General features: G+C 45.1%; 3 protein-coding genes across 8 annotated transcripts; 2 read left to right on the forward strand and 1 right to left on the reverse strand.

Moving 5' to 3' along the window:
* Positions 1 to 1,193: 1,193 nt before the first annotated feature.
* Positions 1,194 to 2,087, forward strand: cart3 (cocaine- and amphetamine-regulated transcript 3). Its single transcript, XM_068316751.1, has 3 exons — positions 1,194 to 1,423; positions 1,752 to 1,835; positions 1,957 to 2,087. Exons 1-3 carry the CDS (start codon positions 1,241 to 1,243, stop codon positions 2,062 to 2,064), a joined length of 375 nt encoding a protein of 124 aa, XP_068172852.1. The 5' UTR covers positions 1,194 to 1,240; the 3' UTR covers positions 2,065 to 2,087.
* A 2,613-nt stretch (positions 2,088 to 4,700) lies between these two features.
* cdkn2aip (CDKN2A interacting protein) lies at positions 4,701 to 7,708 on the reverse strand. The gene is made up of 4 exons (XM_068314283.1): positions 7,632 to 7,708; positions 7,056 to 7,305; positions 6,831 to 6,958; positions 4,701 to 6,231 (listed from the first exon to the last, which is right to left on the reverse strand). Exons 2-4 carry the CDS (start codon positions 7,301 to 7,303, stop codon positions 5,645 to 5,647), a joined length of 963 nt encoding a protein of 320 aa, XP_068170384.1. The 5' UTR covers positions 7,304 to 7,305; positions 7,632 to 7,708; the 3' UTR covers positions 4,701 to 5,644.
* Positions 7,709 to 17,278: 9,570 nt separating this feature from the next.
* Positions 17,279 to 21,835, forward strand: tubgcp4 (tubulin gamma complex component 4). 6 transcript variants are annotated; one of them, XR_011035468.1, is made up of 18 exons: positions 17,279 to 17,446; positions 17,866 to 17,994; positions 18,075 to 18,197; positions 18,276 to 18,329; positions 18,415 to 18,471; positions 18,546 to 18,625; positions 18,849 to 19,050; positions 19,127 to 19,292; positions 19,361 to 19,485; positions 19,569 to 19,619; positions 19,693 to 19,798; positions 19,904 to 20,011; positions 20,082 to 20,179; positions 20,313 to 20,490; positions 21,063 to 21,197; positions 21,277 to 21,393; positions 21,474 to 21,613; positions 21,697 to 21,835. XR_011035468.1 is itself a non-coding variant. In XM_068316185.1 (18 exons), the coding sequence occupies exons 1-18, from the start codon at positions 17,369 to 17,371 to the stop codon at positions 21,701 to 21,703; spliced, it is 2,001 nt and encodes a 666-aa protein (XP_068172286.1). In that variant the 5' UTR covers positions 17,279 to 17,368; the 3' UTR covers positions 21,704 to 21,835. The 6 variants fall into 6 exon arrangements, 5 of the variants coding, with proteins under 5 accessions (XP_068172286.1, XP_068172297.1, XP_068172305.1 ...); XM_068316185.1 differs by having other exon boundaries at positions 20,082 to 20,226; XM_068316196.1 differs by lacking the exon at positions 21,697 to 21,835 and having other exon boundaries at positions 21,474 to 21,637.
* The last annotated feature ends 92 nt before the right edge of the window (positions 21,836 to 21,927 follow it).

Below are 21,927 nucleotides of genomic sequence, written 5' to 3' on the forward strand. Positions count from 1 at the left end.
CACTGACTTATAAATTATTCGTGATGTCATGAAGGTGAATCTCACACAAGCAGCTGTTTCAACAAAAAAAGGGGATTGAGGATTGTTGGGTCAGCCGACTCTGAACATGTTTACTCCACGGATCAATCGATCGGACGGCGGCCTGAGATAATAAAATCAGACCAGGGAGCGGTTCCAGCTGAGCCACCAGGACTTAATGAACAGGTGTGTGTGTGGATGAGATCGCCTGGTGGTTATGAATGAGATCCAACGCCGTCATCAGAAGGAGGGAGAGAAACATGAGTCACAGTCCTCCTCCTCCTGCTTCTCCTCCTGTTGGTTTATTCCAGCTGTGGGCTTCAGAACATGTTTTATTATTATTTTAAACTCATATTTTGAATTTGATCCAGAACACGTGGATCCACGTCAGACCCTGATGTGTGTTAGATTTTACAGTGACGTCATTTTGAAGCATGATCCAAGAAGTTAGACGAGGAAATCTCAGGAAGTGTATCTGGTTCACACACCTGTAAAAACAGTCTGGATCCAGATGTTGATCCGGATCAACACCCAAAACGTCTCTGTTCCTTTCTAGAACCCAAATTCATTCCTAACTTTTTCTTTTTTCCTTATAAACAAATTTTCACAATGAAGGCAACAGTTTTATGGAGTGTTCTCCTCCTTCTTTTTCTTCTTTTTGTAAAAAAACATGATCATCTTTTAAACAACGATTTAATGAAACACAATTTCCCCCAGCAAATAGTTTGATTACAACCCACTTAAATTACTTCATCCCTTTTAGCATCCGATCAAAGGTGAATTCTGAGAGTTAAAACTGCTCTAAAAATAAAAATCCTGTAAATATAAAGCTGCTGAAAGAATAAAAAGTGAACATCAGTGGTGAGAGATTAGAAGATATCTCTACTGTTACGTAATCCATGACGTCATGACTAAATGTTCAATCACACAATTCTGCTGTCAGTCAGTCAAACTGAACAGAAATGACGTCACAAGCTTTCAACCCCTCACAGTTGTTCCTGTTGTTGTTGTTGTTGTTGTTGTTGTTGACTTTTTTTTTTTGCCCAGCAACTTTTACGCGATGACTCACCCCAGTCAGCTTTTTACGCGTGGCTTGGAGAGAGGAGAGGGGGGAAAAAAATAAAAAATCAAAGGATAAGGTGGAGCGAGCAGATGGCGGGAGTCAGATAAAAAGGTGGAGGAGCGGAGGAGCGGGTATTTGAGCCGGGGACAGGGCCACACGATGCGGCGCACCGGGACCAGGCAGAGCTCCGCGATGCTCCGCAGCGCGCTCCTCTGCGCGCTGCTGCTACTCAACACCGGCGCGGCTGAAGGAGAAGTGTTGGAGTCCGAAGAGGAGCTGAGCCCCAGAGCTCTGCGGGATTTCTACCCCAAAGGTCCGAACCTGACCAGCGAGAAGCAGCTGGTAAGACGGACGCGTCCGATCCGTGCGTAAAGACGCAAAGATTGTTTTTAAACCAATAACAGAAGTTTAATCGGTGATTTTTATGACATGATGTTGTGGATGTGAACTTTACTTTTGAAATTAGTTATGTTGTGTGATTAATTAATTAATTAATTCAACTTTAAAATGAAAGATTTTTCCTGTGCGCATTTGTTTGATCCATTAATCGCTGTGCGTATTTTGGCTATAAATCTATTTACTTGTGCGTAAAAAAATTTTTTTGCATATGATGCTTTTCTTCTCCAACATCCAAGTATTATTTTTGCACTATTTCTATATTTCCTGACAGCTTGGAGCTCTCCAAGAAGTTCTGGAGAAGCTGCAGGCGAAACGTCTGCCTTCCTGGGAGAAGAAATTCGGCCAAGTCCCCATGGTACGGTACCGATAGGCCCGATTAAATAATTGTGTCAAATCATATTATAAATGTGCAGATTGGTGCGTGTCGTGGGCGGAAGAAGAGACTCAGTCGTGTGTTCTTGTTGCTTCCATCTCAGTGTGACGTCGGGGAGCAGTGCGCCGTGAGGAAAGGAGCTCGGATAGGGAAGATGTGCGACTGTCCCCGGGGAGCTTTCTGCAACTTTTTCCTGCTGAAGTGCTTATGAGTCTCTGCGGGGGTGGGTGTGTGTGTGTGTGAGGGGGGGGGGGTGGGGGTGAATGTATTCCGAAGCTGTCACTCGGTTCTTTTGTAGTTATTTCTAAAGACGCGGCGGAGGGTGCGGTTAGTGCCAATCCTTTTACGCACAGGAGCCATAGCAGTTTAATGTGAATATGTTTTATTTTATCACAGGAAAACTCTGTAACGACACGATGATGGACTGGAGAGAGAATATTAGCTCCCTGTAAATACACGTTATGTCTGATCACTGTTGTCATGTAAAAAAAAAGAAAAAAAAGAACTTTGTTCGAATCCCAAATGTGTGTTTTGAGCCTGAGATGTTTCAGATGGATGATAATAAACTGTGCATCATCTTGTTTTGTAAAGAGGTGGAGTCAATCTCGTGACGTGCGCGCGCGTGCGCGTGCGTGTGCGCGTGTGCGTGTGCGTGTGCGTGTGTGTGTGTGTGTGTGTGTGTGTGTGTGTGTGTGTGTGTGTGTGTGTGTGTGTGTGTGTGTGTGTGTGTGTGAGGGGTGTTCTAAAACTTAATCCAGCTGCAGAGGAGGGAACCAGTCACATCTGTTGCCACGGCGACGCTCCAGCATCTCATTCCTTGATAGAAGTTTGATCCAAATTTGACACCGAAGTGAATCCACACGAGTTCAGATACGATCTGATCTGGAGTCAGTCTGAATTACCATCACATGACGTGAATATATAATCTGAAACCAGATTCTGATGTGTTTCTGATGAAAACAGTGATTGATCATCATCATGACCAAGATCTGTACGATTTATTGGTAAATGTGCTAATAAACCAAAAAAAAGAGAAAACAATCAATTTTTTTTTTTAAAAGACAACTTTCAAATATAGATTTTAATTTCCCAGATCCAGATTATCTTGAAGCAGTGATCGTCTTTCAAACCGGCTGTGACGTCATAAATCACAATTAAAGGCTTAAAAATGAATAATTAAATTAAATTAAAAATTAAAACTCTGCTTCGACCACCGGGTTTTCAAAGTGGAAATATTTAGAAGTGATTTTAAGACACTATGAGCAGGATTAGGACCCCAACATCAAACCGTGACAATTACAACACCTTGATGGGGTTTTCTGCAGCGCCCCCTGCAGGTCTGGATGTCCACCCAAACATATGAGGTGTTCAGGGCGGCTCGGTCAAAATTTAACCATCGTCGATTGGATTTCCTGAGCAGCAATGTTTCCTCCAGACAGCCGGAATTTGCTATTGATTCTTCAGGAAATCGATTGATTGCGACTCAGATTGTCTGCGTGGAAACACTTCAGACCTGCAGCAAATCAGCCAATCGACTCACAAGTGTTAGTTTGATGGAGGCCTCAGGAGTGACGGATTGGAGGGGGGGTCAGCAGGAGGAGGAGGATTGGGGAGCGTGATGGATGGAGGGGGGCAGCAGGTGACAAACGATGGCGTCTGAAATGAGACATTGGGTAAACCGTTCAATACGTGCAGAACAGATGACGCTGGGGGCCGTGAGCACGAGGGGCTCAGTCGTGATGGATCTGACCTGAATTAATATCAGAAAATAACTTTCAAAAGACAAAAACCACAGGATTTACTCATGAAAGATCAGAAAATGAGAAGTGGGTTAAAAAAAGAACTAAAAATGAATAAACCCCAGGTCACCAGGCATCCTGACCAACAGGCCCCTACTCCAGAAAACTCTGTTGTCCGATGCTAAAATAGAGCCTGAACACCTCACTACCTGGTGATCACTCCCTGAGGAACACCTGGACAGAGAGGAGATTTTTGATTTTGATTTTTGCAAAAAACACTTTAATCACACTAAAACATTTTACAATTTTACATTAGATGAAAGTGTTTCAAAAATTCTAAAAACCAATAAAAAGAAATACAATTTAAAAATCAGTGCATTATATCAGGAAATTTGCAAGAGTGAGTTGATCATCAACTAAAGTGCATAGGACATCTTTGTGACACCATATGTTCCTAAAGTTATTCAGGTCTTTTGTCATTTTATAGAAACTAAATTCCAGTTTTAAGTGACATCTGATGTTACAGCAAAAAACAGTAGCTGCTTCTGGAACAGTATTGTTTTCAATTCTCCTCTTCCTGGTCACGTAAATTGCGAGTTTTGCCTCTCCAGAAATAAAATGTAAGAAGAAGAAGAAGAAGAAGAAGCTCAGCATGAAAGTAGCTCTTTGTTTATTTATTTGCTTTAGAAGCACAAGCAAACAGGTTTCTATCAAGTAGAAACCGTGCTGCCATCTGGTGGTCAAACCTGAGAACTACAAAAAGTTCATTTTAATATACAGTACTTTATTAATTTTAACTTTTAAATGTTAACTTTTACTAGATTCTCTGTAAACACTGAACGTTTTGCTGCAGTGCAACTTTAATTTTTTATTTTATTATTAGATTATTAATACATTATTATTAATACAAAATAGAAATAATTACATGTGGATTATGGTTATAAGTTAATTTTAACAGTTTTTTTACACTGTGGTACTACTGCAAACAAAACTATTCTCCTTCCACCAGAGGAGCGAGGGATATTTCAGACTGTCATCATTCATAGTTATCTTCAGCATCATGATGGAGCGTCGTCCACTGTGGAAATGAAAACCAAACAGGCATCCAGTCTGTTAAATCCTTTATTTAAAAATATATGAAACAAGACCACTGGTAGAAACGTATGTTAGCGTGAAACAGTGGGGGGGTTCGTTACACCCTGATCAACCCAGGCTAGAAAACAGAACCAAAGAACAAGCGGACCACTTTACAGCAGCACTGGACCCTCACACACACACACATCTGTACACACTGTGTTCAAACATTTGTGTTAATATCAACGCCCAAATTAGTAGCTTCACTTCATGGACAACATGAGACTTCAAAAGTACAGTCAGAACTTTTAGGGGTTCATTTTTAAATCACCTGCTTACTTTTTTTTTTTTTAAATCCAAATAAGAAAACTGAGAAAAATTTCAGAAACTTGAAATTGTCCCAAAAAAAAATTTAGCGTCTTAAGTACGATTAGTAGCTAGAATAACGTTCAAATCCGACATCTAACAGTCAACTTCAGGTTTGTTGGGACAAAAAAAAAGTAAAAATCACATCGACGTTCGTTCCCAGCGTTGTCGTTTCGGGATAAGAACGCTAAGCAAAACCAAATCAAACACTTTTTGTTATTTTGACCCTTCTTTATTAAAGAAAAGGAAGAAAAAAAATCATTTCAAAATCCGTTTTAAATCATTGAAATCAGGCTGAGCCAAACATTTTTCCTTTTCCAGCTGAAACAACGGAAGCGAACGGAGGATTAAAAGGAATATTTAACGCCATCGTGTGATCGTTTAACTGAAACCTTCAACAACAGAGAATAATAAATAAACATCAGACGTCTCCGTCTCCTGTTCAGCTCAACTTTAACCTTTAACTTAAAGCCGGATCACAGGAATCATTCTAGTTGTGTTGGGGATGTTTAACAATATTCCTCTAATCGAACTAACTGTGGTCACAAACACGGAGCTAGAATGTTCAAACAGTCTGGTCCCCACGCCGTGACGAACTTCTCCAAACCTTCTCTAGGACGACGCGTCCAGCTGCTCCTTCTGGAAGGGGTAGCTGAGCGCGGGGGGGAAGGCCTGGCTCCGCGGCTGCTCGTCCAGCAGCATCAGATCCTCCACGTCTTTCCCTTTGTACCTCCGCCGGCAGATCTTTACTGTCACTTTGCGCCCCTGAAACACCTTCAGGGCCTCTTTGGAGGCCATGGCTTTGGCGGCCGACTCGTCGCGGCCGTACCCGGTCCCCAGGTAAACTGTCTGACAGCGGATCTCACACACGTGGCCTTCCTTCTGCGTGCGGCCGGCGGGGAGCCCCATGATGTCCTTCAGCGGCACGAACACACAGGTCAGGGTCTGTTTGCACGACTCCACGCAGCTGCGGAGGATTTCAAAATGGTCCAGGTTGGGGCCGAAGCCGCCCGCCGACACCAGCTTCCACGCCACCGCCTTGTACAGGCGGTTGAAGAAGGGCTGGTTCTCCGCCGGCGCTTGTGGGGAGGGTCCCGATTTCTGACCCGCGGGCCTCTGGGACGTCCTGCCGGCCGGACGACCGTCGTGTTCGCTCTGATCTCTTCTGGCTCTTTTCACACAGGCGTCAACGTCGCCTTCTGAGAATGACAACAGGAAGGACAGCGTGAGTGTAAGACATTAGTGAACAAAATAAAATAGTGATTCCTGTTTTAAAGAGAATTAATTCAAATGTGTAGTATGGTGAAGACAGTGAGTCTGCAAATAAAACTATAAAGACTAAGATAGTTGCCTGGTTGCCTAAGTTGTTGCTATGGAGACACGGAAAGCAAAAATTTAAAAGAAAGAAAACAGGCAAAGCAAGCCTGATTGGTGTGTTTTCAGATATGAACTAAAATAATAGAAACCCTAAATCTCCTCTGCTCACAAACGGTAATCCTCGACATCTGAAACTGAAGCGATGAGTTGTTGTTGTTGTTTTTTATCTCTCTGAGCGACGAAAGTCGTTCAAGTCACACGCAAACACCCAGACAGAACAACGAAGGCTCGTTTTTTTTTGTCGTTGTTGCTGACGTCGCTTCTCTTGTCTCATTCGTATGATAATCAGGTGGACTGGTGACCCGTCTCGCCTGTGTCGTGTCAGGCGTTTTACGTCTCACCAGAGCAACAAGTGAAACATCACTGCTTCAGATTGTGTTACCGTTAAAAGATCATTCAATCACACAAACAGCTTTCTCACCCATGGCGCCGGCACTCCGCTTCCCTCGGGACACGACTCCATCGGCTGTCGCCTTCTGAACGCGGGCATCGTGGACGACGATGCCCTCGCCCATACCTTTAATCTTCTCCATGACAGCAGGTGGATAGCTGAAAGAAAGAAAGAAAGAAAGGCAGAAACACTCATCATTAACACATCTCCACCTGCTCTTTCTGGGTGTTACCCTCATCAATCAACCCGTCCTACCTGCATCCCAGGAACACGTGGTTGGACCAGACCATGGACAGAGACAGCAGCCTGTCCAGACTGCTGTTGGCCACTCCGGGCTCCACGGTGGGGAAACCCTCGATGTTCCTGAGGATGAATTCCCTCCTGGCGACCCACTGCTTGTTGGTCTCACAGAACCCCCTCAGGGTGTCGGTCCACTGGGCCAGCCGCGGGTTCTGGTCCAGGTAGTCCGACACGGTGTCCGGGCTGCTCCTCTCCCCCGCCATCCCTGCGACAACAAACACGACAGTAGCACCAAAGTTAACACAGCTAGCTCCCTCAGATTAACTTCAATTCCGTTAAACCTCCTTCATTAGTTAACGCCTGACTCGTTTGGTTAGAGAAGGTTGTGAATACTAACCGAGTTAAGCTAACCAGTTGATGTTTCTCACTTTAGCAACTCTCGGTAAGTTAGCCGACTCGCAACGAAGCGACGTTCAGCCGCGCTGATAATAATTAATAAAATACTTTATTCGTTAAAAAATCATTAGTAACGTAAATTAATTCCCATAATTTTTTAAGAAACGTGTTAAATACTTTTAAAAAAAGACGTACCAAGCGCTCTCCGTTGGGGGTTTTAGCTAGCTACATGACCGACTGGTGACGCAGAACACTCGACACTGACTTTTAGCGGAAGTGGACTACAAGTGGACTACATTTACCAGATCCGACACCGGATTTAATTTCTTCTTCTATGATTTATTTAGTAATATGCAAACTCGTGATCGCCACCGTCTGAATGAGTGCGGAACTGAAACCTGATTTTTACTGATCACATCTGACTTTTTTTTAACAAAAAGGAAAACTACAACTCAAAAGCAATAAAAATAAACTGATGTAAGTGTCTGAAATCAAAACGGATGTAGTTACTTTTCAGTCTTTTTAAAATAACTCATCTCTCTTTAATCTATAATGTGTAATTTATAAATTAAAGTTCCATACCTTGATTCTTCGGGGGGCAAACAGGCAGCAGGTTGAGTAAAGTTTTCAGGCTTGAAGACATGATGCTCCACACACGAGATATCCTCAGATTGTGAGTGACTGGTGGGGACTGCAGATATTTATCCTCTTCTGAGTTTGTCAACACAACAACAGCCATCAAAGTCACGCCTTGACTCTTGCCTCACGTCGTACAACTCATTAAAGGCTGAAAGCCTAATGAGCATCATGTAAACGACAGGCATTGTTGTGGGTTTCACTCCACTCTATGTGAACGACTGTGAAACTCTCCAGGAGACAGGGGTCTGTCTCACCTTTGACCCCCAAACAATGCAGTCGTTACATCTCGTGTTTTGATGATAAACATTATGTGAAACCACCCTCACAAACTTCTTTCATAAAATAATGTCTTCAACTCCTGCTATTGTCTCTCATGTATCACTGTTTGTTTTGAATACTATGTTCCTCCTGTCCTTCCAGGATGAGGTCAGTTAAGAGTAAGTTAAGTGCATCACTGATTTATTTAACACTACCGTACTTGTTTTACCTTTACTTCACTTTTTCTGCTTTTTTATGATTTGAAAATAGTTCAAAATGGAGTGATAAACAAATTAAACCTGAACTAATATCAGTATCTGGTGTGATTTATATAAATTGTTAGGTACAATAACCTATAGCTTATTCCTATATATTGCACTTTTGTGTTTAGATGTGATAACATGAGGCCTTCCTGACATGTATGTACATATAACATATATATACACAGTAATAATAATATAATATATCACATAACATATCATATGCTGTTATATGCTTATGCACCCAAACTTGAATCACTGTTATCACCTGTAAAGAGTCATTTTCCATGCAGATAGTACCTTAAAGGACTTATTCTGTTTTTCTCACATTGAGACCAAAATGTTTTTACTGAATTTATTCTTAAACTTTCTGGAAAGATTTTCATGACTGGATTTCAACCAAAGTTCTGCTACCTGCTCCTCTCATAAGATTAAACATTTGGTTTGGCATCCACATGAAGGGCAGTAGACCGTACACTGCACACCGATATGATCTTAAATAACCTTTTTATTCTTTTTCAAATGACATATTTTTTCTAAATGTTTAGATGGAGTAACACAAAACCTTTATTCTCTCTGTGTGAACTATATAAACGATCATCTCAGTGCAGTAGGGTTTTGAAAGAAAAACATGTGAAGTTTCTCCACAAAACTGATAAAGTGAAAATAGTTTACCTCTCAGACAGTACAGTTGTCTCAATATTGTAATTGTTTTAAAAATTAACTTTTCTTACTTATTTTACAATTTTTTTTTTGTTATTTTATGTTTATTTTGACCTCAATTTCACTGTTTGTGGTTCTTTATACTTTGAACCTTAATTAAATGTTTAGTACTGCATTACAAGAATATTTTTTAAGTACTTTATTACAAAATGAATAACCAGAATAAAAGTGTGCAATGAACATATAATTATTGCATACTTTCAAACAATTTGTAAATGACAGAAATGTTTAAAGTTTAGAAAGTCTTTTTTGTCGAGTGAACCTCTGATTACCTTTATGTATCCCAGAGTATCAGGCCTGAACACAGGTCTTTGCTCATTGTTAACATTATGAATGCAAAACTTTACCTGGAAAATTTAAAGGTTTATAAGAAAAAATGTAATTTTCTTCTTCCTTTTTCTTTTTTTTTGCTTTTCAAAAAAGCAAAATGCAACATTTTCCTATGACGAAGCTGCTGAAGTCCTTCCAAAATGACGTACAATGTGTACAGATCCAGAATGGGATGTTTTCCTCAGAAAGAACAGTTCGCAATAATGTTTCTTCTGAAAACTTTATAACAGTCGGTTGCAGGGTAAAATTTATGATAAAATCCCCCAATAAACTTCTTTCATTTGTCACAAAAACCTTATTGTGAATTATCCATACTTTTTTTCAGTTGTTATCATTTACAAAATAATTCCAGTATGAAACAACTTGTGGAACAGATATACTTTTTTTTTTTTAAATAAGGAGCTTATAAGATGAGATAACCCTTTACCTTTATATTCCTTTATATTTGTTTTACTATTTTCAGAAGGAGTGAAACCGATACTTCCTACCACTGTTTCAACAGAATTGTGGAACAGGCAGAACATTAGAACCAACATTTCTGAATGACATTTTTGAAATGTTGGGTCTAAATCTCGAACACTTACTCAAAAACTGTTCTAAACTAGACCAGGGTCATCAGACAAAGGCACCCAGAGAGGTTTTAAAGTTTTACCCGGCTGCTTTCTTTTATTAAAAAATGGATAGAGCAGGGTTAGATAAAGACGCGCGCAGGCGCCGTAACAGTTTGGATCACACACAAGGTCAAGAATAAAAAGATGTTTTTCTGCATGTCGGGAGTTAACCTGTGGTTATCTATGTTGGAACATTCTAATCGTCATCAGGTTGCAGCTGTCTGCAGTAGGTGATTAACTGGAACAGGATGTGTTTGTCAGTACATTCGGGTGCAGCACTTCTAAGGTAGATTATGACACTTTAGAAACACACATATACTTCATTTGAATTTTAGCTTATCTTACATTTCCCTCCTGTTGTAGGTTTCTAAACATCAAACACAACTTGTCTCGAAAGCTTTTTATCGTGTCGTCATTGGAGAAACTTTTACATACAGGTGGCCAACCCAGGGAGGGGCGAAAAACCCTAAGCAATTTGGAATGGGAACATGGAAAAATGCACAGTTAGGGAAAATTCCCCTCCTACCCTCCGCGTGGAGCGGCAGTCTCATGACCTGGATGACCTGTGGGAAAAGGGTGAGCCTGACCGAAGGCGCCACAATCGCTTAAGTTGCGACGGGTGCTTGGTGGTGGCTATACCACGCAGCAGGGGACCAGGCGGGTGCCTGCTCCCCCGACGAAGGAGAGAGTCCTTTAGACAGAGGATAGTCCCTCGTCAATGTCAGAGTCAATGTCCTCGATTTTGACAAGGTTGTAAGCATGGAGGTGGGCAACGAACATCTGGCTCACCATGCGTTTAGACATGGGCATCACACAACACGGGCAAAAGGCACATGTCAGGAGGAAGAGGATGACGACGGCGACAAAGGGAAAGATGAGTTTTACCAGCACCTGGGACCATGTGCCAGAGAAGAGCCAATCGAGCCAGCCGGCTTGGGGGTGAGGGTCCACGGACATGGCGCAGCGAAGATTTGTCATGGTACGCATAGCATCGATGATGGTGGAGTTCTCGTCTGGGATGTAGGTACAGCAGGATTCACAGTATGTGTAAGGTTGAACACCTCTATCATAGCTGGTGGTGGTTGGGCATTCTGTTGCTTTGTACTCGTCCCCCCCAGATTTTTGCTTGGATGTTCTGCTGGTTAGTTGGAGTGGCCATCAGGAGTCCAATGGTTGTTACCAGGAGTTGCTGGACCTTCATTGTAATTCTTGGACCTTCTTGCAATGGGACTGGTGTATCCACGTGTCTCGTTCAGCAATCTTGACAGCCGTGGGGGTGGTGATCAATACTCTGTAGGGCCCGTCCCACTTAGGACTTGACCAGTTTTTTCTCTTGATCACCTTAAGCAAGATCAGGTCCCCAGGTCTCAGCAGCTCCTGTGTAGGCGACAGAGATAAAGAGGAAGGGGGCAGATCATTTGCTCTTTGGATTTCTCTTTTTTCAAAGAGTTTGCACAGCCATTCTGTCAGGGGATCGAGCTGCCCTATTTGTTCTTGTACCGTTTGACCTTCCCACAGTGGGAGGTTGAATGGTCGGCCGTGTACCGCTTCGAATGGTGTCAGACCTGTGTTTGTGGGTGTGATGCGCATGTATGTTTTGACTAAGTCTAAACACTCTGGCCATGGTTTTTTGGTTTCTTCCATGGTTTTGCGGAGTCGCAATTTGACCATACCGTTTGTTCTTTCAACTAGGCCTGCACTTTGCGGGTGATACGCACAGTGATGTTTTAGTTCGTTGCCAAGGTGTTTACTTATGTTTTGGACAACTTCGTTGACGAAGTGTCTACCATTGTCGCTACGAATGACGCGTGGTATACCGTGTTCTGAGATGATGTGTTTGCATAAGGCTTTGGCAACTGTGAGTGCGTCTGCATGTCTGGATGGGACTAGTTCGACCCATTTGGTTAGTGTGTCAATCAACACGAGGCAGTACTTGTAGTTTTGGACTGTTTTAAGCTCGATGAAGTCCATGTGCATGATTTCAAACAGGTAGGAGCCGACTGGATGTTGTCCTCGTTTTGGTCTAACGTTGCCTTGGCTGTTGTGGCGGCAGCATGTGATGCAGTTCCTACAAAAGTTTTTGAAGAAAGTTTGGAGGCCTTGTGACATATGAAAGGCTTGTTCCACTATTGATATCATCCCTCCTGTTGAGACATGGCTTCTGCCATGACTCAGCACAGCAATCGTGTGGAACAAGCTGCGGGGAATGCATGGTTTCGTATCAACATAGTGAAGGTCGTTGGTGATGGTAGCACCAGACAGCATCCACGAGGTCTTTTCTTTGTCCGGGGCAGCCGATTGCATGTCTTTAAGGACTTCAAGGGGGATCGATTGAGGAACACGCAGTTTGGAGGCTTGATGGAGGTGCATGGAGACGGCGTGTTTGGCCGCAATCTTTGCGTCTGCATCAGCCTTGGCATTGCCTAGGGAGACTGGGTCGGTGCCTGACGTATGGGCAGCACATTTGCAAACTGCTGTGGTTCTGGGTAGGAGGACGGCCTCCAAAAGGTCTTGGAGGAGCTTGGCATGCATGACGGGTCGGCCCGAGGAGGTCTTCATCCCGCGCCTGGCCCATTGGGCGGCAAAAATGTAGAGTGTGGAGAAGGCATATTGGCTGTCCGTATAGATGGTGACGTCATCTCCACGAAAAAGTCTGCATGCTTCTGTGAGGGCCGTTAATTCTGCAGCTTGGGCTGACCAATTGCCAGGCAGTTTTCCAGACTTTAGGGTAGAGGTTTGTGTGACTACGGCATAGCCAGTGTGGTTCGTTCCATCAGGGGCTTTGGAAGAGGAGCCATCAACAAACACAATATGACCAGTCGAAAGTGGTGTGTCCTGGAGACCTTTTCGGGGCTTACAACAGATGGACGTATGTTCTTGGCAGTCGTGTGGGTCACCATCTTCGGCAGTAGGCAATAGTGTAGCTGGGTTCAGGGTGCCGCAACATTTGATGGTTAAATGGGGCTGTGAGAGCAATGTAGCGGTGACGGTGAGATGTCGAGCTGGTGAGAGGAAGGACATTTTGGTTTGGGTGAGCAAAATGTCAATTGCATGGTTAACAAGTAGGGTCAGAGGGTGGAACAGGACCAATGCGGCTGACATGGTGATAGCCATGGTGGCAGCACAAATGGCCTGAACACATGGGGGTAGCAGAGGCGACAGGGTCCATTTTCCTGGAGTAGTAGGCTATTGGCTTGAGCTTTTGGCCATGGGGTCGGAGGAGGACAGATGTCATGAAGCCGCTTTTGCAATCTACCGTTTGGGTGAAGGGTTTTTTGTAGTTGGGCAGGGCCAGGACCCCGGAGTCAGTGATGACATGTTTGAGTGCTCTGGGCGGAGCTTATTCAGTAGAGTATGTGGATCCGGAACGCACGGGACTCGCTAGACGATGGCTTGGTTGACTGCTCAGAGATCATGGACCAGGTGCCACGTAGTAGAGTCTGCCTTTCGAACTGGGAAGATGGGTGTGTTACACTCAGCTGTGGGGCACTCCACGAGGATGTTAGTGTGCCCACTGGACGATTTCCTGGACTGTGGCAGTCCTCCAGGTAATGAGGTGTCTCTGGATGAATCCTCGAATGGTATCTTGCATGCCATCCATGAGGTGACTCTTAAGTTGACTTTGGTAAGCACCATTTGGGTTTTGGTCATCTTGGAGGCCGCTATTGGCTTTAAAGACCTCTTCCAGGCGGTCTCTGTATTCCTCTACAGACTCAGAGGGTTTCTGGCGGCACTGGCGGATCTTGGAGTAGTCTGGGACTTTTCTGAAGGTTTGTTCCACTCTGTGGAGGACTGCTGCTGTCCTTCCAGCCAGGTCGTCTGAGTCGTGTGGGAGGGAGGAGCCATCGGGTCCGCTCGGGTTGAAGGGGCCTCGCACTCTGCTCCAACGATGTCCTAGAGCCATTCTAAGGGCGCTTTCCATTTCTCTGCCGTTGAGGTGGTAGCTAAGAGCCAGGCTGCGGAAGTTCATTGTCCATTCTGTGGGGTTATTTTCGACGTCCCCAAGGCCCTTGCAGGCTTCGGCACATTCCCGCTGAGTCCATGGGCGGTGCACCAGGATGGTTGGCGGCTGGCCATCCGGCTGGCCTGTGTAGGCCAGATTTGCCACGGCGAACATGGGGTATTGGGTGACGGCTCCAGTTGTTTGGGCTGGGCTTTCGAGCCATGAGAGGGGGCCGTCGGCCTTGGGGAGTGGTTGAAACTGCGGGCTGCCTGTGTATGCTGGAGGGCTACTGGTGGCGAAGGGGTTGTTCATTCGTTGGGGTGAGGTTTGCATGCCCTCTTGTGGCAGCTCAGGATACAAGCGTTCTTGCTGCCTGCGGGCATGGCGGGTGAGGGAGGGTGAGCTATCATCAGGGAGGAGTGGGTTGGCATTTCTTCGGGGGCGGTTCGTTTGGGTCCGCCCCTCGAGGGTGCTCTGAGGATCTTCCTGTTTCTCATCAGACTTGCTTTGTCTTTCGTGGCGATCACTTGCTTCAATCGAGTGTTCGGATGGCTGTTTGGGCGTTGTCTCGTAGTCTGGGGAGATGCGCAGCGCAGCCATCGTGGCTGACTGTTTTGCCTTCTTTTTCTCGTCTTTCTCTCGGATGGCGAGGACTCTTTTTGTGCTTTGTTCGAGCCAAAGTTTGGCCATTTTCAGCTCCTCATCTTTCACATTCGTTTTCTTTCCTTTCCTCAATTTTTTCTTTCGCTCTTCTCGCAGTCTTCGGACCAATTCTGTCATTTCCTCAGAGTTTTTCAAACATGGGTCGAATCCATGTTTCTTAATCCATTTTTCCAGAAATTTACAGGAGTCCGCATGATATTGTTGCATAAAGCGGACGTCGGGTTTGGTTGCGATGTCTTTTGCTTGGGTCTGTCCCATGGTGTAAATGTTTATGTGTATGTGTGTGACTATGTGTGTATGGGTGGCGCCGGCACGTGAACGGGTGACGCGTGTGAACGAACAAACGCTAGTCCACAGACACAATCTGCCACACAGCACAGAATGGATCCGCTGATCCGATGTTAGTTTATCATTCACTCTTAACTTTCGCGTTTATAGCCAAGCAGTGGACACATCGAAGACAGACATGACATGAAACAATGATTTTAACACTTTTGGGTTCGAACTGTTTTATAGTGCACTTTTCCTTCTCTGGGCTTTTAACGTATTTTCTGTGAAGGCTGGACCAACGTTTGATTCTTAAAATTTTGGGGTTTCTTTATAGTCAACTCTAGTACGCGGAAACGTTGCACCGAAGACACACTGCGTCGGTCTTCACCGACTTTTAACGTCTTTTGCTGCGGAATCAGTTTGAGACACCGTGGGTCGGTTCCTGGAACTCGACACGCACAGCCGTGAATGCAAGATTCAGGTCCTAACTCAACTCAATAGGTACCCCTTTTTTCCAGCTCTCACGAGTTACTTTACGTGGGAGGGGGCCCGGTCAGTCGTCCCGGACGGACTGAACCTATTAGGAGCTCTCTTGATTGTTTAAATTGGTATTTTGTGGTCCAGCCTTGTAACACAACAAAATTTCACTTGAATTCTTTTTATTCGTTAGATTTTACCTTGTCTGATGTTGCCCTGGTTCGCGGGGGGACCCGTCACCGGAGCTTCTCCTCGGCGCAGGAAGTCGAGTTTGGCCTCCTTCGGAGTGACGAACGTGGTTTGACGGAATGTGGTTTGGTTCGAGGCCTTCGCGTTCCCGCGTCGATTTGAAGTCCAGGTCTTGGGTCCCGGGTTTCGGCACCAGAGAAATGTTGGGTCTAAATCTCAAACACTCACTCAAAAACTGTTCTAAGCTAGACCAGGGTCATCAGACAAAGGCACCCAGAGAGGTTTCAAAGTTTTACCAGCTGCAGCAGGGAGAGACACAGAAGAGGTGTAGACTCGAAGTAGACTCTGACTCTGTCCCACCCGGCTGCTTTCTTTTATTAAAAAATGGATAGAGCAGGGTTAGATAAAGACACGTGCAGGCGCTGTAACAGTTTGGATTACACACAAGGTCAAGAATAAAAAGATGTTTTTCTGCATGTCGGGAGTTAACCTGTGGTTATCTATGTTGGAACATTCTAATCGTCATCAAGGCTGCAGCTGTCTGCAGTAGGTGATTAACCGGAACAGGATGTGTTTGTCAGTACATTCGGGTGCAGCACTTCTAAGGTAGATTATGACACTTTAGAAACACACATATACTTCATTTGAATTTTAGCTTATCTTACATATACCCTTCGGTACAGCATCAAAATTTTTTCATATTCTTTACATGTGGCTGCAAATTTAAATGTATTTAAGAAAATCTGAATATAACATAAATTGGCTAGTACAATAAAAAAGTTGAATTACCGGTGTAATCCATTTGTTACACCAATTAGAGAAGTACAGTATAAAGATTTATTTTTGTAAAATACATCCCGATTAATCCATATCATATACATACAGGGATAAAAAAAATGTGCCTATATACCAGGGGCCAAGCCAGGAAACTAGTTTTTTTTTATTTTTTAGAACTAGATCTATCTATGTAAGCCATATAACTAGTTTTTCCGAAATAAGGAGAGTTTTCTGAGTTGGTCTACATTGTAGTTGCAGCCTAATATAAAATGTAAACCACCAAACCTAGAGAAATATAATTGAGAATGTAATTCCGAATGGAGATGGGATTTTTTAAGGAAATGTTTGGCCCAATTGATTTTAAAGTTTTGTTAAGAGTAGCGAAATTTAAAACATTCAATCCACCATTTTAATAGTCATTCATTATGATTTTTTTTTCAAATTTAATGTTTTGTTTTTCCAGAGAAAATTAAACAGCATATATTAAATTCAATATCTGTACAAGTGTTTTTGTCTAAAAAAAAACTCTAAATAATAATAATAATTATTATTATTATAACAACAACAACAACAACAACAATAATAATAATAATAATAATTATTATTATTATTATAAATATTATTATTATTATAAGAATCTGTGGAATAGCTGAATTCAGGAAAAGAAAATATATCCCGTGATGCTTTGCGTCGTGACGCAATCAGCCTGAGACAGATGGGCGCCAGTTTGTTTTGGTTGACGGTCTTTCACCGCTAGAGTTTAGGTTTAAAATCAAATTAAAGACGTTTAACATGATCCACGAGCTGCTGCTGGCGCTGAGCGGATATCCGGGGACGATTTTCACCTGGAACAAACGCACGGGTCTGCAGGTAAACCGGAAGTAACGATGAATGGCCTTCAAATTCAACACTGACATGTTCGATAATACGTCTAAAAGGGGAAAAAATGTTATAGTTATTTTATTGTTAATTATTTATTGTTATTTATTTATTTTTAAACTTAATATTTCTAAATATAATAAAATTATGTCATTGTATTTGCCGGAAACGTAGAAATACGTCCATGCTAGCATAACGTCCCGTTAGCTTTAACAGCTTCAGATAATTTAAAGGGCCAGTTCACCATTTTGTTTCTGGGTTAAACTGGTTAAAGGAGTGGAAGGAACACACACACACACACACACACACACACACACACACACACACACACACACACACACACACACACACACACACACACACACACACACACACACACACACACACTCACACACTGGTTCCTCCCACAGGTGTCCCAGGACCTTCCTTTCCTTCATCCCAGTGAGACCAGTGTCCTCAACCGACTGTCCAAACTGGGCTCAGACTACATCCGCTTCACAGAGTTCATAGAGCAACACACGGGCCACGTGCACCAACAGGTGGGTCCCGTCCCATTTCTCCCAGCCGTGACTTCACGGGTGTATTTCTCCCATAATAAACAGAATGGTGTGTTCCTCAGGAGCATCACACCAACCAGCCCAACCAGACGAGCCTCCATGGGATCTACTTGAGGGCTTTCTGCACAGGTTTGGACTCCATCCTGCAGCCGTACAGACAGGCGCTGCTGGACCTGGAACAGGAGGTATCACCACGGCAACGCCAGTAGAAATAAACCGTACAGCACATGTCGGGATGCTCATGGAAATCTGTTGTGTTTCAGTTCCTCGGGGATCCACACCTGACGATATCTCACGTGAACTACAAGCTCGATCAGGTAAAGCGAGGAGAAAACTTCTCTTTGCAGGTTTGTGTCGGTCACATCGGGAATCTGGAAGTTCAACATCCTGGTGTGTGTTCAGTTCCAGTTACTGTTCCCGTCGGTGATGGTGGTGGTGGAGACGATAAAATCGCAGAAGGTATGGAAACAATAAATGATTCGCATTGATTAGCTCCTGCTGATGAATTGTCTGTGACCGTGTCTCTGCTTCAGATCCACGGCTGTCAGATCCTGGAGACGGTTTATAAGCACAGCTGTGGGGGTCTTCCTCCGGTTCGCATGGCTTTGGAGAAGTAAGTCGGCTCCGTTTGGGGAAAATCTTCTGAAAAAGTTCAGCTGAAATATTTAGATAATGACAAAACGGAAAGTTTCATAAATAATCCCCCATTTTCTTTGAATTTCTCTCTTCTTTAAGTCACGCCGTGACGTCCTCTGTCTCATCAAATCATCTCTATTTTCCCGTCACACTGACATCGGAAAACCTTTTCTTTGTTTTTTTTCCCACACGTTCTGCAGGATTCTTGCCGTGTGTCACGGCGTGATGTATAAGCAGCTCGCAGCTTGGATGCTCCACGGGTTGCTGCTGGACCAGAGCGAGGAGTTCTTCGTGAAGCAGGGTCCCAGCGCCGGCGGGGCCGCCGCCAACCAGGAGGAGGAAGAGGAAGACCTGGGGCTGGGGGGTTTGAGCGGGAAGCAGCTCCGAGAGCTTCAGGACCTGGTGAGCGCTCCCGACACGACACGCCTCTGGAGGGGGGGTTCCCCTCTTCTTCACCTCCTGCTGGGTTGTGTTGCAGAGGCTGATCGAGGAGGAGAACATGTTGGCTCCGTCTCTGCAGCAGTTCTCCCTCCGGACGGAGATGCTGCCCTCCTACATTCCCATCCGGGTGGCTGAGAAGATCCTCTTCGTGGGGGAATCGGTCCAGATGTTTGAAAACCACAACCACAGCCCGTCCAGGGCAGGTAATCTGGATTATTCGTCGTTACGTTACCGTGAAGAGATTAAAACGCGATCGTTCTGTGGATCTCAGGCTCCATCCTGAAGCACCAGGAGGACATGTTCGCTGCAGAGCTGCACCGCCTCAAGCAGCAGCCTCTGTTCAGCCTGGTGGATTTTGAAAACCTGATCGATTGCATCAGGAGTACGGTGGCCGAGGTGAGCCGGCAGCGATTGCTTTGGTCTGCCAAACGCGAACCAAAGGGAACCTGACATGTGACCCCCGTCTGTCTGACTTGCAGCATCTCTGGACGTTGATGGTGGAGGAGTCGGACCTGCTGGAGCAGCTGAAGGTTCTCACCGAGCGATGTCGGTTTAGAAGTCGTAAAAACGCGAATTCTCGTGACATTTTGCGTTTCCTTCCAGATCATCAAGGACTTCTACCTGCTGGGCCGCGGCGAGCTCTACCAGGTCTTCATCGATCACGCGCAGCACATGCTGAAGACGCCTCCGACGGCCGTCACCGAGCACGGTAACGTCCGAGGAGGGGGTCTCCACCCCGCTGCGGCGCCGCCTCCATCGGAGCGTGTGTGGGAGGAGCTGGAGGATTAACCCCGTGTGTTTCCCGCCCCCGCAGACGTTAACGTGGCGTTCCAGCAGGCGGCGCACAAGGTCCTCCTGGACGACGACAACCTGCTGCCTCTGCTGCACCTCACCGTGGACCACCAGGGGAAGGACGGCAAAGGTGGCTCCGGTGGCCGCAGCCTCCTGTTCCCGCTTCATTCTGCTGCTTCAACCAGTTATTACTGTTTCAGAGGCGACGGGCCCCAGAGACGGAGCCACTCCCCCGCAAGACACCTCCCCTCGCGAGGTCCCGCCCACAGGCTGGGCGGCTCTCGGCCTCGCCTACAAGGTGCAGTGGCCCCTGCACATCCTCTTCACGCCCGCCGTCTTGGAGAAGTGGGTTTTGGTGTCGTTACTCCATCGCTGGTGAAACCCCGTCGGGTTCGGCCGCTGACGGCGCCCCCTGTGGTTCGTCTCTTCAGGTACAACATCGTGTTCCGCTACCTGCTGAGCGTGAGGCGCGTCCAGTCGCAGCTGCAGCACTGCTGGGCTCTGCAGATGCAGAGGAAACACCTCAAGTCCAGCCAGACGGACGCCGTCAAGTGGAGGCTACGCAACCACATGGCCTTCCTGATCGACAACCTGCAGTACTACCTGCAGGTGAGGGAAAATACGTCGTATTTAAAGTAGAAAAAAGTAAAAAATTTTTTTTTGAAAAACGATGTATAATCAAGAACGACTGAAACCTGAACCTGTAATTTCATTTATTCTTGGTTGTTTTTATGTCCTAATTTCTGGTTACTCTTAGTACTTTAGTAGTAATGACAGTACTTTATTATTTAAAGTAGTAATGACATTACTTTATTATTTACAGTAGTAACATTACTTTAGTATTTAGAGTAGTAACGACATTACTTTAGTATTTAGAGTAGTAACGACATTACTTTAGTATTTGGAGTAGTAACGACATTTAAATGCCCACAGATGGTGATTATGCATCGAAATTTCATAATTAATGATTTACGAACAATTCAACTTATGAACAACTTCTAGGAACCAGTCGTGTTTGTATGTTGAGGACTACCTGTAATCTGAAATAGTCTGGAGACCAATGCGAGGATTTGAAAGTCTCACATTTAAAACAACAACCCAGGATTGATGACATTGATGTGGAAACAGGAGCTTGATCGCGTTCGCGCGCGGCGGCGCCGTTTCCTGTCGCCCGCCTGCAGGTGGACGTGTTGGAGTCTCAGTTCTCTCAGCTGCTGCAGCAGATCAACTCCACCAGAGACTTCGAGAGCATCCGGTTGGCCCACGACCACTTCCTGAGCAACCTGCTGGCCCAGTCCTTCATCCTGCTGAAGCCGGTAGTCATCTCTCACCCACGTCTGGTCAGGCGTGAAGAAACCCCGTCGTCCTCACGCTCTTTAACCCCTACGTCTCCAGGTGTTTCACTGTCTGACGGAGATCCTGGAGCTGTGTCAGAACTTCTGCTCGCTGGTCAGTCAGAGCGTTGCGTCGCTGGACGACAGGGGGACGGCTCAGCTGGACATCCTGGTGAAGGTACCGCCCGTCTCCTCGTCAAACATCAGAAGGCGTGAAGGTGCGTTTGCGTAACGCCGCGTCGCTCCTCCCACCGTCAGGGCTTCAGACGCCAGTCCTTCTTGCTGTTTAAGATCCTGTCCAGCGTCAGGAACCATCAGATCAACTCGGATCTGGCTCAGCTGCTGCTGAGGCTGGACTACAACAAGTACTACACGCAGGCCGGAGGCACCCTGGGGAGGTAGGACGCGTCTAAACGCGTAGGAGGAGTCCAGAGCTTCTCTGATCGGAAGATAAAACGTCTTTAACGTACTTTCGTTTCAGCGTTTGAGAGACATCCAGCTCTCCTGGTGAGAAGAAACTCAGCTTAAAGTCCACAGGAAGTACATTTCAGAGACTTCCTTAACGTTAAACTGAAGTAGCTTCCTCCGGTTCGTTCCCATGGCGATGCTAGAGCTCCTCCCGAATCGTCCCTCCTTGTAAAAAATGTATATACGACGCCCGTGTGTGTGTGTGTCAGCGGGAATAATAAATGATCTGAAATGAAACGTGGAT

Source organism: Antennarius striatus, chromosome 1 (genome assembly GCF_040054535.1).
Source record: "Antennarius striatus isolate MH-2024 chromosome 1, ASM4005453v1, whole genome shotgun sequence".
Lineage (NCBI taxonomy): Eukaryota > Metazoa > Chordata > Actinopteri > Lophiiformes > Antennariidae > Antennarius > Antennarius striatus.